General features: G+C 41.4%; 1 protein-coding gene across 3 annotated transcripts in view; it reads left to right on the forward strand.

The window, feature by feature from the left end:
- The window catches only part of FBXO25 (F-box protein 25), an 89,396-nt gene that overhangs the window by 18,700 nt on the left and 53,002 nt on the right, over positions 1 to 17,694 (forward strand). Inside the window, exons 9-11 of one of the 3 annotated variants that reach the window (XM_063440894.1) lie at positions 407 to 547; positions 1,954 to 1,980; positions 7,574 to 7,702. In XM_063440894.1, coding sequence (XP_063296964.1) covers positions 407 to 547; positions 1,954 to 1,980; positions 7,574 to 7,663 — 258 coding nt within the window. In that variant the 3' untranslated portion in view covers positions 7,664 to 7,702. Of the gene's footprint in view, positions 1 to 406; positions 548 to 1,953; positions 1,981 to 7,573; positions 9,107 to 17,694 lie in introns of those variants that run through there. The other 2 variants (XM_063440893.1, XM_063440895.1) reach the window with 2 other exon arrangements.

Here is a 17,694-nt window from a genome sequence, read left to right on the forward strand (position 1 = left end):
TTCTTACCTAAAGGGAATATTGAATACACCATTTAAACAGAATTTATAATGTGTTGAACATGTTACATGACATGCTCCATATTCTATCAAAGCTTTGATAAAGGTATAACAATTTGCATTGCAACGCTGTTTACTCCTGGCATAGCCTTGGCACAAACTGAATTGGAGGAGAAAAAAAACAGAAACATTACTTCTGTTTCTCCACCTCTATCTATGCTTTCTTGGAATAGCGATTGGCAGGGAGCAATGGTGCTCATTTAAAATATAATTAATTACTCATACACACATATTTGTTAAATGTAGTGGATAAATACACTTTAAATTAATAATCCCCTTTAATCAATTCTGCATTAATTTCCTTGTAATATAAGTAAAACGATCTACTCTCTTCTTTCTATTTCTTTAGTTGTGCCATCTAATTGTCTCAGAATCAGGCCACATTGATTGGAAGCTCATGTTTTTTGCACTTCAGAAATATTATCCAAAAAAGGAACAATATGCAGATACACTACAATTTTGTCGTCACTGTAGCATTCTATTTTGGAAGGTAATTATGTATTTTTTTTTAAATATTCCTGAAAGTTTTGAATGATATAACTCTACACATATTCATTTGATATTTGAACATCAAAATAAGTTATTGCTGTTATATAATTCTTTTTGTTCGTATTAGCAATTGTACTTTCTAAACATCGTCAGGCAGAAAACCACAAAACACTTGACTAGATACATATCTATATATTGATTTTCTCACCCCTCCTGGGTGGTATGTTATATTCCTCATTCTCAGGTCCTCTACCAGAGGCCTGGGAGTCTGAGGGTTCTGCGCAGTATCTTAGCTGTTCCTAGAACTGCACTATTCTGGACAGTTATCTCACATGTCCCACCTGGAATCTGCTGAAGCCACTCCCCCAACTTGGGAATTACAGGCCTGAGTGCTCCTATCACAACTGGGACTACTACTGCCTTCACTTTCCATATCTTTTCTAGCTCTTCTTACCTATATAGAAACTATGGATGAATAAGAAAATATATATATATATATATATATATATATATATTTTACTATTGAATAAGAATAAATACCAAATTCCTCTGTTCAAAACAGACAAAAAGGAAGACAATTGTGCTGCCAGGTTACCAATATGCGCTGTTATCTCTATACTAAAGAGTACATAGTACAATAATTAAATCAGTAATTTCATAAACAAACACACAATCGTAAATAACACATATTATAGTTTGCCTGCAGAAAATATTCATCTGAAGGGGTTAATGAGTCCATTTAATGGTAAAGCCCTCAGAGTTGGGCATCTTCTCCATCCCAGACATTCATAAATAGAATGAAAACTATTAATGGGTAAGCGCAAGAAGTAGCCACCGTAGTGTAATCTTTTATTCTATAAATTTCAGAAATAGTAGATAAACGCTATACTCTACTAACCGTGTAGAACAGTGATGACTAACCTTTTAGAGTCTAAAAGCTAGCTGAGCATCATGGGAAATGTAGTCCAGAAACAATTTATGGTGTCAAGGTTAGCCATCACTGGTATAGAACATACTTCCAAAAGCATATGTAAGATTGTGTGCATTGCTGCCACTTTTTCATCTTATGCATATAAAAGAAATACTGTCAGCTGGCACATCACATGTTCCCAATCAGGCACAGTCAGCCCCATGGACAGTGTCCTGTGTGTTCCGACATTACCTCTCAAAGCTCCTACGCAGTTCACGAGCACACACTCACTTAGTCAGAGTAAAAAATGTCCTGTTGACACCTGTGCCTTTACCTCAAATGACGTGAACAGATGTGTTTACTAAATGCATAGGTCTTGTGAGACCTTCAGTAAAAGTGAAAAGAACCGAAACGTTAGTCTAGAAATCCACATCAGAAACAGTAACATTTCTCTCATTTGTTCTTTTATATTTCCACTTCTTTCCCCTTTTATAAAGGATTTCCAGCTTGCTCTCTTATTTAAGGTATTTGCTGCATGCTTGCATCCAGATTTTTCCATATGTTTTCGTGTTTTTTTTATGAGAGGATTTTTAAAAAAATTTTTTTCTTTCCTCTTGAAATATTTTTTACTCCAGGTGTGCGTGTGCGTGTGTGTGTGGTTTTGTACATACATATGCTCTCTTTTATATTTCGTGTTTCCATTCATAAACATTAAACTGCATGTTTTTGTAAAATGTATTGTTTTCCTGCAAAGTGTGCATAACTGTAAAAAAGAGAAAAACGGAGATAACGCTGGTTAAAGAACCAATTGCAGTAACTTTTCATACAAAGTTATTTTCCTCACCTACCTAATACCGTTATGAAAATTCTTCTAATCCGCTCTTGTTAAAGGGAGAATTGTTGGGAACTCAAAGTGTATTTTAAATTGTATACCAAAAGAGCAGAAGTGAAAGCCTAGCTGCCTTGAAGAATGTTGCCAATTGATCTCTTTGTACTTTAAATTTGAAATTAACTTTAGTAAATCATGTGGTACCCGGTTCTTCAACTTCTTGCGTTTCTTCACTCTCAATCACCACTATTGCAGAACTTGGTCAGCCACTCATTGGCTTCCAGACTTCCCAGCACTGCAAGAGTTTGTAAATACACTACTGGAAGTTTAAATCTGTTTGCATACAGAGTAGGTAGACTGGGATGCGTTTCATTGCATCATTACATCATAAAGAATAAAGTACTCCTTTACTTTTGCACACAGTGCCATTTAAGTTTCGCTGTGTGGTAGTTTATATGTTCAATGTTCTAGAAGAGAAAGTTTGAAATTGAACTACAACTCACAGAAACCATTGCTGTACCCGTTTACCATCATTACTTATGGTAGAAGCTTTGTAGTGCTATCAGAAGTATGTTAAATCTTCCTCTCATTTCCTGGTTTTGGTGAGAGCTCACTGCAAATTCTGCACAGTCTGAAATTCTGAGAAAATACTGGAACTGATTTTTTTTTTTCTTTATAATATTTTATATTTGTAATGCATTAAAACATTGTGTCAAATCCAGTGAGGATTGTCTCTTAAAATCTCTACTAGAAAGTCTTACCCTTTTTACTTATTTCTCTCCTATCTTAATGTCTGCTTACATAATTCCCTATCTGCCCATCTTAGTCTTCTTAATTCTCAATTAGCTTATTACATTTTTTTTTTTTTAGGCAATATAGCTTCATCTATATATTGCGGTAGCTATATTGTAAAAAAAATAAATAAATAAATAAATGTTGTTACCTTTTAAGTTAAACATTGTCATGTGGGTGAATTATTTAGTCTTTACTCCTATGTCACCAGCTGTAAAGACTACAAAATGGAGATAATGGGTAGCTGCACACAGAATACCTGATCTCCTAGCATGCACATGGGTGGCAGTAATTATCTGTGTCATGACATGAAGGGGTGCTGCCCTGCAACAGCACTGTCCCTTTAAGTGTGGGAACCAACTTAGCAGAGAAATAATTCTAGGACACGATAAATGGAGTAATAAAGAAAATGTATTAAGGCAAACCAAAAGGATATAGATATATATAATATATACAAAACATGACAATGTCACAAATATATAAATATATACAATAACCCAATATATACAATAGAGCAGGCAGAGTCCACGATAGTCCTAGGCAAAGGTAAAGGCTTAGTCAGGTTAGTGCAGCCACCAAGTACAAAATGAACATCAAGGGGCAAAGTCCTAAGCAGGTCACACAGAAATAATGCAGCAAGGTCAGAATCACTGGAGAAGGAGTCTAGACAGGAACACTGCAGGCGAACACTGGAACAGGAGGCACAGGACACAGGACCATAAGGACATCGGAACACCGGATCAGGAAACACAGGATACTCAGGATACACAGGAAACAAGACACAGGAGACAGGAGCAAGGAGCCAGAATCACGGGAACCAGGAAACAGCAGGTACAGGGTCAAGGATAGAGGATAATGATCTGACAGGGAGTGAGGGGAGAAACCAGAATATATAGGTGCTAAACAAGGGCCAGGTGTAGTGCCTAACGAAAGGAAATGAGAACAGTGCCAAACAGAAAGAGTGGTGAGTGTGAGTACTGCACGAGGGCATGTCGACTAAGGAGTGTCGTGACAGTACCCCCCCCTTAAGGAGCGACTCCCGGCGCTCCAAAACCCAAAGATCCCCCACGGGTGACAGAAGGAAATCAGGGCCACCCAACCAGTAGAGGAAAACAAGGAGGAGGCTTAGGAGGAATGAGAGGTGGACAATCCCATGGGAGAAACCAACGAGGCAGAATAGAAACATACAAAAGCAAGGACTGTAGAGTAACATTTAGCAATAGAAGGGCAGACACAGAAACAGAAGGTAAAGGCACATAAGATAAGAAACACTCCATACCAGTGACCGACAAATGTGTTAACCCACTAGATCTGGGACTATTGCTAGTAACAGGTTCATCACTCAGAAGTCCTGGGTCTGACTTGGTTTCTGGCTTGTGGGATCCTCGGAACAAAGACTGCGATGCAACTTCAGTCGAAGGGAGAACAGTCTCTGCGTAATCTTGGGTAGGTACCACTGGAACCAAACAAGGAGAATCCCCTAAATTAATAGGTACAGGATCAAGAACATTCTGCGAGCCTTCCTCCACAGACCGCAGATATGCATCAAGGAAGGGTTCCCCAAATTTCTCTGAGCACGGGGCTAACCGAAGCAGAGACGACTCTCTCTCAAATTGACATTTTTCTGTAGCGGCTAGAGATACCTGGTTAATGAAATCATTCTCTTCTTCCCTTGTGAACTCAGCTCGAGGTAGTTCTTTATTTGTCGTAGATAGACTTTCAACTGAAGGCAAGTCTTCATTTAATACTTGCTGGAGTTTAGGTGGAGAGATAGACATCATGGTAACTGAAATGTCATAGAAGGAGCTTCCTTCATCATGGGAACAGGTACCTCCTTGTTCGGTTTCACTCCCTTCCTTTGGCGTTTGGTTAAGCGGCTGATTAGAATAATCTTCGGCGCTTGGTTCAGGTACAAGCTTGGTAGTTGGGGTTTCCTCTTGCAGCAGAGAAATTGTTCTACCAGAGCATGTAACTTGAAGAACTGTAGAGTCTTCTTCAGGCTGTGGGTTTAGAACAAGCCTGGTCTCATTTAGATTCTTCTCTTGGGCTTGATCCATCACGGGTTTGTCACGTTGCACCCAGTCTGAGTCTTTGTCTTCTATTTGAAGATAACAGTCTTTTTTACTTGGCGACAACTCATTTTCCACAGTTGCGGTTGTGAGAGGGGTGCCAATCTTCAAACCCCCAGAGGTAGAAAGGTTAAAATTGGAATCATCAAGCCTCCCCACATCAAAGTCATGAGCTGCCTTTGGCACAATAGCCTCTTCTTCCACTGGTTGTTCTGAAGTTTTCACCTTTGGTTCTTCAGCCTTCTCAGCCAGTGTCTTGAAAGAAGTAGGTCGTTTACCACGTCTCCTACGTGGTGACTTTTTGACAGGAGATTCACCTTCAACGAGATTGGTCCCCAATTTCAATGGTCCAACCTTGTCGTCACTTGCATCACCCGGAGCACATTTTATAGGTGACTCTTCTAGTTCGGATGCATTGTCCTTTGTGGGACAGGCCTTTAGATCAGATCCCGTTACCTGGTTAAGGTCACTGGTGGTCTCCTCAATTGGCACGGTGAGGTAGGAATTCGTATCTCTAGTTGCAGACTCAGGGGAGTCTGTTTCTGCTTCGTGGTTGGGCATAGTTTGCTTGAGACTTTCTCTGACCAGACATGTACCCTCTTGAACGGTGTTGAGATCGTTCATCTTGGTAGCCGGTAGCTTCACCTTGGGAATAGGCGAGTGGATCTTGCAGAAAAGAGACGGTAATATATGGGTTCTATGGGTCTCTGGTACTGAGACAACATTAGGAAACTGCGTACTGGTACTACCTTCCCATTCAGACTGCTCGTCCTCTAAAGCTGCTATGCAACGAGCACCCAGTTCATCAAAGACTTGGTCCATGAGGGGATCGCCAGTGCTGTATAACCCCTCAACATCTTCGTCTTTTGTTTGGGCAGGAAGGCATTCAGCTTTAATTTCCAGAGGGACTTCGGTTTTGCAGTCGGGAGGACCAACAAGCCATTTTCCCAAGTCAGAGTCAGGAGGATTAGTTATGCTATGTACATCAGAAAAGGGAATACCATCATTATTATCAGGCATAAAGACAGTCATTCTTTCTTGTACAAGATCAATAATAAATTGCACTTCAGGTAACAAGGCAACAAGATTATTGTGCATTACTCTCACTTGTCTCTGCAAATATGATAAAGATTTTTTATGTGATATCTCTTTAAGAGACATACGGATAAGTGTATACACCCTACTTATCACAGGAGGCTCTCAACCATATATCGCAATTAGGTAACTGAAAAAGCAATGAATCACATATGTTTTTGTGAAAAGTTTGAAGTTCATAGATAAATCCACATAATACAGATTTCTGGATTTGACAGGAGACATCTATGATAGATAAGCATAAATTAGAGGCCTTTCCAATCTGCCGCTGAATTTTTCCTAACTGATTACAACAAGTCTCAATGAGAGCACACTCTTGCTGTGAATCAGCATGAATACCAACAAGGTTCTTCATTGTGATCCTAGACATTATACTCTGCCGGTTCCAAGTGGTCAGATCATTCTGTCATGACATGAAGGGGTGCTGCCCTGCAACAGCACTGTCCCTTTAAGTGTGGGAACCAACTTAGCAGAGAAATAATTCTAGGACACGATAAATGGAGTAATAAAGAAAATGTATTAAGGCAAACCAAAAGGATATAGATATATATAATATATACAAAACATGACAATGTCACAAATATATAAATATAATATATACAATAGAGCAGGCAGAGTCCACGATAGTCCTAGGCAAAGGTAAAGGCTTAGTCAGGTTAGTGCAGCCACCAAGTACAAAATGAACATCAAGGGGCAAAGTCCTAAGCAGGTCACACAGAAATAATGCAGCAAGGTCAGAATCACTGGAGAAGGAGTCTAGACAGGAACACTGCAGGCGAACACTGGAACAGGAGGCACAGGACACAGGACCATAAGGACATCGGAACACCGGATCAGGAAACACAGGATACACAGGATACACAGGAAACAAGACACAGGAGACAGGAGCAAGGAGCCAGAATCACGGGAACCAGGAAACAGCAGGTACAGGGTCAAGGATAGAGGATAATGATCTGACAGGGAGTGAGGGGAGAAACCAGAATATATAGGTGCTAAACAAGGGCCAGGTGTAGTGCCTAACGAAAGGAAATGAGAACAGTGCCAAACAGAAAGAGTGGTGAGTGTGAGTACTGCACGAGGGCATGTCGACTAAGGAGTGTCGTGACAATCTGATGGGTGTTCAGCAAGTTTTGTGGGGTACAGGGTGGCTGTGCAAGCTGTATAGCCCTGTCCTTTCCCAATGATGCTGTTTCAGTAGCAGATCACTTTGAGGCCTGACTAGAAGCATTGCACGTTAAATGTTGAAGCCCTGGTTAATCCTGTGAGTGTTTGTACTGCTGCAGTATTAACAATCCGAGATTTATTTATGTTTTCTTTTTTCTGCTTTGTTAGGATTCTGGACACCCCTGCACTGCCAATGACCCAGGGAGCTGCTTTGTACCCATTTCCCCTCAGCACTTTATTGATCTCTTCAGATTTTAAAAAGCTCTAAATGCCTACCATGGCTCATGTAATGTAAAGGTATTGCCCAATCAATTGTGTTATTGGACGTAAAATGTATTTGTGATTTTAATTATGTAGTGCTTTGATTGCATAAAAGAATGTTATCATCGTTGATGATAGTGTAGTGTGACCCCATAAATACTATAGGGGTTAGTTAAATGGCAGCGCATTACGAGACTCTTCGTACAATGCAGATTTTGGTATAGCCTTTGTCTGCTAATGGTTTCAGATTATGGTACTTATTTCAAGTTATGGAACCTGTGTTCTAACCAGTGAACAAGACCAAACTATTTTTTTACTGTTTGATCATTGAACTAAGTTTACTGCATCATACTTTGTACTTCTTACAATTATCTAATCTGTGATGACACTAAATATTTTATATATGCATATACTTGCATGTATTTATGTTAAATATTTATTCACGTTTTTCACTTTTAGCAAAACAAATATTATTCACATAGGGAATTAGTGGAGCAATGACTAGGGAAATTCAAGGTGGTTGAAGGGCTTAGTACAAACATCCCAGTACAAGACATAAAACATTATGATCTGCATTAGCAGTACTTTGCTCTGAGCTGGTTTATAGCCTTTGCCTCAGAACAACTCCCCAACCTCTGACCTCACACAGGACTGTTCATTCTTCCCTTTCTTCTTTTGCCCCACTATAACTGCCCCCCTCCTTTTCAGTCCCTTTTATTCCCCTTTCCTCACCCCAGTCCCTGAGTTGGCTACGCAGGCCCTTCCTTACCTATGATATTTTATGGTCGAGTTTTCTTCCATCTGGGATAATGTATTTTTTTCAACATTAAAACTAGTTTTTTTCACATTGTATAATTGTCACTGGGACACTTGTTTCAGTAAATGCTGAAAACAGAGAAGAAAATCCACACTACTTTTTTAATCCAAGGTGCTACAACCTGAACTTGAGGTTGGCCAATCCTCAGACATACAATGACCAAAGGATGGTCCAGGCACTCAAGGTAAAGTGACAGGCAGATTTATTGAAGAGGCACAGCAACGTTTCAACCTCAACTGAGTTTTTAATCAAGCTGCCACCATAACGGATAGATACAATTAACTAAATTGATATCAATAAATATTTATTGTTATATTTATTGTCATCAATTTAGTTAATTGTTTGCTCTATATACATTGTATTATGCATTACGGTGGTATCTTAATAAAGTCCTCAGTTGGGTTCAAAGGTTGCTGTGTCTCTTTAATAAATATGCTTCTTTCAGTAAAGACCATCAGGGCTATATACTAAAGGGAGAATTTAAAGCGAATTTCAAATTTAAGACCAGAGTAGGCGAACTGAAAGGATAGCTGACTTAGAGAATTTTTTTGGTTTGGCTATTTTAAACTTAAATTTGAAACTCACTTGAAATTCTCCCTTTAGTATATAACCCCGATGGTCTTTACTGGAAGAAGCATATTTATTAAAGAGACACAGCAACCTTTCGAACCCAACTGAGAACTTTATTAACCCGTTAAGGACACATGACATGTGTGACATGTCATGATTCCCTTTTATTCCAGAAGTTTGGTCCTTAAGGGGTTAAGCTACCACCGTCATGCATAATACAATGTATATTGGAATTCATCTTAAAACAGAATGGACTCACAGCAATTTATTCGTTCTGCTTTCTTTTAGGAAATCATAGCTCTTTTGATTCCATTTTTAAATCTCCACAATTCCTGGTTTTGGGAACAAACCATATATATTTATTCACATTATTCAAACACCACGTTAATAATAATAATAATACTTAAGCACTTTAGTTTAAATACTAAAAGGTTAGTGATACCGGAGAAACTGACGGAAGCCAAGCACAGAGAGATGGACACAGGTTTCTTCAGGAAGGAAGAGATTCTTTATTGGATCACCGATCGGGACTCAGAGGGACTAGCGTCACCAAAATACAGCAAAGTCTGAGTACTGAATACATAGAGTACATTCCTTATATAGCACTGTAGCTCCTCCCACAATTAACTACACCCACACATACCCTTAACCTATTTAATAAATAGAGTCTAAACTCATCCATCCGGTCTAACCACGTGGCTCATCTGATACAAAGGAGAGGGACGCGTAATTCCAGTTCTTACATTCCTGCACCTGGTCAGTACAGTGATAACAGTATCTTAGCTACGTGTAATTAACTAACTGATACTACAAACACATATACATACATATGCCTTGTGGCAATCTTAGCCTGCTAAACTTGTATTTTACTGGAATTACATCACATTCCCCCCTTTGATGCCTCTGATATTTCACAATTACTTGAGGCATCACTTAACCTTGGTTTGCATATACCTCAGGTTACCATGAACCAGACCAGACTTATCTTATGATGTGAATCTTTTAACACTCATCTTCCTGCATTGGTTCTCCTTGATCTAGAGCCTTATACTTATATATCGCCATTATCTGTGCAGCAGCCTTCCTCTCTGCTATACTTCCTATCAGGCTTTGCACAGACCTAACTACTAAGGGTATAAGACACGGTAGGAGTAGACACAACAGTAAAATCAGTAGGACTCCACCTACCACTGCCTTAAGCCCTCCAAACCACTCATACCAGCTACCAAACCAACTACTTGGATTGTACCCTTTCCATACCTGAGTAGGCACATGCACTAGTTTAACCATATGGCTAGTAAGCTCAGCTATTGCTTGCCCTTCGTCATCTATTTGAAGACAGCAATTGCTCAGGTTAAACTTCCCACATACACCTCCCTCTACTGCCAAAAGGTAATCCAAGGCTAATCTATTTTGGTACACTGCTGTCCTCATCCTGGTATTATGCTTCGCTAGAAGATTGAGTGCTTGTGAGGTCTCATTAGTAATAATCTCAACCACCGCCTGTAATCTTATAATACGGTTGAGCATATAAATTGGGGTTCTATATCCAAAGGTACCATCTTCTGCCCACGTGGCTGGCCCATAATAATCTATGATACGCTGGGGAGGCCATTCATTATCTTCCCAGGTGCCTATCTCTAAGGGTCCCCTTTTCTTCCTATGATTCACATCATACACTTTAACACCTAAAGTCTCACCTGTTTCAATCGGTAACAAGAAGAAGGATGGTTTGAGCATACCCAACACACATGCCCCTTCCCAGTCCTGTGGCAACTCCGAATAGGCTTTCTTACCACAGATCCAGTACAAATTTGCTGGGGCTCTCCAGGTAGATGTGATGGATAAATCAAACCACACATCCTTTAAACTGGCATATCTAGCAAACGGGTTAGATGGTTCTGAGACATTTGAAGCCGACCACCAAGTTGTATTTTTAGTATCATCATCATAAGCTTTTTGCCCTAGACAAGTTAATTCTCCTACAGAAGTATTATACATTATTCCTTTCCTTGCTATGCAAACATAACCTATGATGGAGGTCTTTAATCTCCACTCAGATTTACCTCTAACACTCAAATGATAATCGGCTTGTGTAGATATTAGTTGGTCAACTGCCTCAGAACCGGACATTACCTCCTTTGCTTCCCAAGGCCATTGGTCTCCCATGTTAGTACCTCCACACACATAGCAGTTGGTAACATTAAGACTACCGGCAATACTTTCAGCTAGGTCAATGAACAGGTTTTTAGCGTTATGGGGGATCTTATTATCTATACTCATCTCTTCATAAAAGGAATGGTATACTTGATGAGTCTGGGAGGATACCGTATCAGTCTCTATTCCTATAAACAATAATGTCCCAGGATCTAAACCCGTCCCGTATATCTGAAACCCAAATAAATTTCCATACTTATCTAGGAACTTGTCGGGGTTATTAATAAGTATATGGACTGGGTTGCATTCCATAGACTTACAATAAGGGCTAGTCGGCAACTTAGTCACTATCATGTCTTTATCTACTGTCTGTCCCCAAGTCGCCCACCCCACACAAGACCAATATGGACAAAAGTTATAGTCTTTATTTGGGCATCTAGGACTCACATATTTATTTTTACTACTGGGACAAATATATTTATCATTAGACCCATACGTCCTCTCCCATCTAAGATCCCCACATACATTCCACGGTTTTCTACCACTTGATATCGCCTTACATGCATCAAATAGCAGAACACCCGAAGAATGTACGGATTCTAACACCGTCTTATTAATTAGGGTCCCCTGAGGATCTCCATTCCTGAGAGTCAACCAAATTGTACGAGGTTGATACTCTGGACTGAAGCACTTAGGTTCTCCTACTCCTAAATGGCACACACTATAGTCTATATTTAGGTATCTACATCTTGATACCTCTCCTTTACATTCGTATTGTGAATGCCAAATTAGGGTTTGGGAAATATGGTTACCTGTTCTCGTAGTCTTAATGCATACCTCACAGCTAGGAGTGTCGGTACCTCTACCTTCCTGAATATAAAAACACATATAAATAAACACAATCAAAAGCACATCTTTCGCCGTCATCCTCAGTCTTCGTCCGTGCGATGGAACCTCAGCTTCCAGGATGTGAGGGCTGCAGGGAATGGAGTTCTGCTCGTCTTCACAGGTGTCCCTTCGAGACTTTCCTGGCTTATACACTATGTGTTGGTAAGCGGACAGGCTTTATTATGGCCTTCTCACTCACACCTGTAACAATAAAATTTGTAATCCACAATAATTCCTCGTTACTCCGACTGAGTAGTGCGTTTCAACCGGATCTTGCAGGGATTCTCTGGATCTGCTGTAATTTGCCAAGAATCGACTGCTGCTGGTTTAACCCTGGAGTGATGTATCCACGGAGTTACTTCGGCTACTTTTATCGCGTATGAACTTATCCAGATAGGATTGGATGTTCTTCTTAGCCTTCTGCGGAATGTGATATTGTCTTAGGCTCACTGGATAAACCCCATGTTTCAGTTCAATTTTTATTGGTGGAATATTGCGGGCCAGTCCTGGTGGGTTGTTCTCTGCCCAAACTCCTGGTATGTTAAACAATGTCTCATCACTCCTAGGGTTTTGGCTAGTCAACACTGTATAAAGTCGCCACTCTTCTTCCTTTGGTACGGATAAAGTCATAATACCTGAAGGTCCATTAAACTTTAAGGATGTTGTTCCATTTGGTAGGAACGTAATCTATAATTTTAGTGGAGCGCTGATTCAATGTAGATAAAAGAGATTGGGGTAAATAGATAGGAGACCTAACAACCTATATAATAAACGGCAGATGCATAAAAATAAAATAAACCCCTCTCTTAAAATGACTTGGAACTGACCTTATTTATACACTCAAATAGAGTAAAAAATACATTTATTGAAAAAGTACAGACAAATATATCACAGAAAAGAAAATAACTTTTGCGGATGAAAAATATGTCTATGAAAAAATAGCTAAAAAAAACAGCCACATAAAAAATGATAAAATTAAAGTCCAGACCTTATTTGAATGCTCGGCGTCCCGAGTTAGCAAAGATGAATACTGCTGAAAAAAATATCAAATAACGGTCCTCTTTATAATCCAGATGCTGGCTGATATCCGACCTCTCCAAACGCGTTTCTCCGCTTCGGCGGCTTTTTCAATGGATCCATTGAAAAAGCCGCCGAAGCGGAGAAACGCGTTTGGAGAGGTCGGATATCAGCCAGCATCTGGATTATAAAGAGGACCGTTATTTGATATATTTTTTTCAGCAGTATTCATCTTTGCTAACTCGGGACGCCGAGCATTCAAATAAGGTCTGGACTTTAATTTTATCATTTTTTATGTGGCTGTTTTTTTTAGCTATTTTTTCATAGACATATTTTTCATCCGCAAAAGTTATTTTCTTTTCTGTGATATATTTGTCTGTACTTTTTCAATAAATGTATTTTTTACTCTATTTGAGTGTATAAATAAGGTCAGTTCCAAGTCATTTTAAGAGAGGGGTTTATTTTATTTTTATGCAGGAACGTAATCTGCGCTTGTAATTTTGATAGCATATCACGTCCCAGCAATTGGACTGGACATTCAGGCATATAAAGGAATTGGTGTTTTACTACGTGGCCTCCCAATGTACAGAGTCGACTTTTAAGAACCGGTTTTTCAGCACTTCTTCCAGTTGCTCCTATCACAGTAATAGTCCTTCCAGATGGAGGAGCAACTAGATTAGTCACCACTGAATGTTCAGCACCAGTGTCGATCATGAACGCACTCCTTTTCCCCCCTATTGATACATCGACCATAGGCTCCGCTCGACCAAGGGGGATGGAGCCCGGTCGGTATCAATAGTCCTCCATGACAGTGTCAGCCAATCCTACAAAGTCCCTACCTTCTCTATCGCGGGACCTTTGCGCTGCTGGAATATACCTGTCTTCCCTAACACTTCCTCTGTTCCCATTACTCCCTCTATAACCATTACTCCCTCCGGGGCCTCCTCTACCTCTCGCTCTACCTCTAAAGTTTCCGTAGCCTGCCCTGGGTTGGTCTCTCTCGTACTGCTCTCTTTGCGGACATTCGTTCCTCCAATGCCCTTCTTCCTTGCAATACGCGCATTGATCCCTACTCAAAGGCTCCCTACTCCATCTATTATTGCCTCTATCTGGGCCCCGTTTATCTACGCCTGCGATCGCTACCGCTAGCATATCAGCCTTTTTACGCATCTTGCGCTCTTCCTCTTTCTTACTTTCTGTATCCCTGTTCATATAGACCTTATTTGCTACCTCCATTAGTTGGGTGATGGACATACCTGCAAACCCTTCTAACTTTTGTAGCTTGCGCTTAATATCTCCGTATGCTTGGCTGACAAAGGCGGAGTTAACCATTCGGGAATTGTCTGCGTCTTCCGGATTAAAGGGGGTATACAAGCGGTATGCCTCCAATAATCGGTCATAAAAGACACTGGGCGCTTCATCGCTTTTCTGGATCACCTCAACTGTCTTCGACATGTTAATGGCTTTCTTTCCTCCGGCTTTCATGCCAGCAATTATAGCGTCTCTATAGGCTCTGAGTTGAACCATATCAGCACCATTTACGTTCCAATCGGGATCGGTGTTGGGATAGTGTGTCGCGGCCCATGCTGCTGGATTGGCTTGGTTCAAAGCACGGGCTCTATCCTCTAATGCTTTAATGGCTGCTTGATTTATTCTTGTCCTTTCCTCATTGTTAAATAAAGTCATTAGTAACTGCTGGCAATCAGCCCATGTCGGATTATGCGTCTGTACTATTGAGGTGAACAGATCAGTCATAGCTTGTGGTTTCTCAGTATACGAGGAATTATGGGTCTTCCAGTTTAAAAGATCGGTTGTGGTAAATGGGACATATACGAAGACTGGGTCAGCGTGTGCCATTTGACCTGCGGCATCGATATAAGCTGACCCGGGATTCAGACGAAGAGGCATCTGATAGTGCTTTAATTGTTGGGCACCAGTCAACTGTCGGGTTTGGATGGGGCTACGTAGAGAGGCGTCAGTCATGGGTTCCGGTCGGGGAGAGATAGGGTATGGGGATGTGGGAGGTCGGTTTTGGGAAAAGGTCGTAAATAAAACACTTCGAGCCGAGCTAGATGAAGCTTGACCGGAAGTCTGAAGTGGCGCCAAATCAGGATATTCGTTTCTAATGGGGGTGGATTCTGGTTCCGGAAGGGGAGATTTAGTACGAGGGGGGGTGGATCCTGTACTGGAGGAGGAAGCGGAAGTGGATGAGGGTAATGAGGGGAGGGGTGCAGGACTTCCTGCGTTTGCGTCACTTCTTCTTAACGGAAAGTAAGGGGGCGGCAAAGGGATCTCGGACTCAGGGGGCGTGTCCAAAATGGGCCTAACACCAGTCCTAGTGGACGAGCAAGTCCTAGCTACCATGAGGCGACACTGCTCCTCGTGGCATGTCTGGAGCCATTTTGGCGAGTCATTTACGGCCTGTCTCCAACAGTCAATATAAGGAAACTGGCCGTAAAGTTCAGGCCTACCCGATACAGCCACGTGTAAGCGCTGTACCAGAGTTGGATCCAAACTGCCACGTGGCGGCCATGCCGCAACCAAAGTAGGCCACTCCCTAGTACACAAAGTGACCAAACGTACAGGAGACATCTTTACCCCAAAATCACAAACTTTGAATCCCTTTTTAAAATTCTTAACCATACATCCTAAGGGATCCGGAATCGTTGACTGCGACGCACCCATACTTAACAATGGAACGTCGTCGACAACGAATACTATACACGCGTACTATTCAACAGTCACACCCGTTTCCTCTGGCAACAGCACCACGTGGTACGGTTACCAAGTGAAACGTACACAATAACAATAAACACTCAGGGAATTCCCGTACACACACAGCTGTTACACCAGTCACTATATAATCAATATTATGCCCTTTGGCGTAACTATACAGTCACCCACGCTATAATTCTCTATATACGAATTACCCGTCTATAACACACCCCAGTAACATCGTCTTTTACAAATAGCGGTTACAGTACGGTTAGCATAGGTCAAAGCACAAGTTAAGGTCACAATACAATTATTAGTGGTTATGGTGTTAAACATGCAATGGACGACAATGATTAGTACTTATTATATAATGTCAGTAAATATACAGGGTTATGGTACCGTGCACTATAATACAGCAACACACTATTAACACTCTCGCTAGACGGCTGAGCTCGCGCTATCTAACAAGATATACACTTTACTAAAACAATCGTTAACACATTTACAATTCCCAACTAAACTATTGGCCAGTACCTTGAATGGACTACCTAAAACTATATACACCCGTTTTGGTTAGCCACACTGCCCAATCACCACATATATAGCGAGCTAGAGAACCGAATTTACACAGGCGCCTCTTAGTCGCACTATCAAAAGTCTAGTGGGTTCCAAATTTACACGCCTTCCCACTTAGCCCAGATAGGATGAGAACTAGCGAACCGAATTTACACAGGCGCCGCTTAGTCTCCCGGTCCCTCCGACCTAGCGAACGTAATATACACCCTAGAACGCTAGTCTAGACAAGACACCGGTGTCCGGCTAGGGCTATTTACACCAGGACCCCGCCTGACTAACCAAATCAAACGGTCTGACTAAAGAGCGTTCGATCGAGCGGTGCGCCTTCGCTCCTTCCCTCCGACAGAGGGGGCAGATACACAGATTCAAAACCCCTTTGGGCCTACCGCACAATCGGTATACCCCTAGTGGGTCCTGCCGTCTAAAACAGCAGTTGTCTTACCTCCTCGTTCCTGAACCTGAGTTCACACTCATCGACGGGGACACCCCAGCACTTCTCACGTAGAGGCCGATGATCTCCTGGACAACAGACCAGTGGCGCCGAGACGAAGGGAGGTCCACGCAGAAGTTCAGGGGTGCAGCCGTAGAGAACGTGGGCAAAGATAGACCGTCTCACGCCTCTGCCTCTCAGCTACCGTTGAACGATGAGCTTCCCGGCCAATGCACCAAATGATACCGGAGAAACTGACGGAAGCCAAGCACAGAGAGATGGACACAGGTTTCTTCAGGAAGGAAGAGATTCTTTATTGGATCACCGATCGGGACTCAGAGGGACTAGCGTCACCAAAATACAGCAAAGTCTGAGTACTGAATACATAGAGTACATTCCTTATATAGCACTGTAGCTCCTCCCACAATTAACTACACCCACACATACCCTTAACCTATTTAATAAATAGAGTCTAAACTCATCCATCCGGTCTAACCACGTGGCTCATCTGATACAAAGGAGAGGGACGCGTAATTCCAGTTCTTACATTCCTGCACCTGGTCAGTACAGTGATAACAGTATCTTAGCTACGTGTAATTAACTAACTGATACTACAAACACATATACATACATATGCCTTGTGGCAATCTTAGCCTGCTAAACTTGTATTTTACTGGAATTACATCACATTAGTTCATATGCCACAGAGTGGATTATGTATATATTGTTTTCAGCACAGTACTCAAGCAAGCCACATTACACATCACGATGTTCAGTAAACAAAATCATTTTTCAGTTCCATAGACCAGTGTTCCCCAACCCCCGGGCCGCGGACCGGTACCGGTCCGTGGATCAAAC

The sequence above is a fragment of the Pelobates fuscus genome, chromosome 2 (genome assembly GCF_036172605.1).
Source record: "Pelobates fuscus isolate aPelFus1 chromosome 2, aPelFus1.pri, whole genome shotgun sequence".
Taxonomy (NCBI): domain Eukaryota; kingdom Metazoa; phylum Chordata; class Amphibia; order Anura; family Pelobatidae; genus Pelobates; species Pelobates fuscus.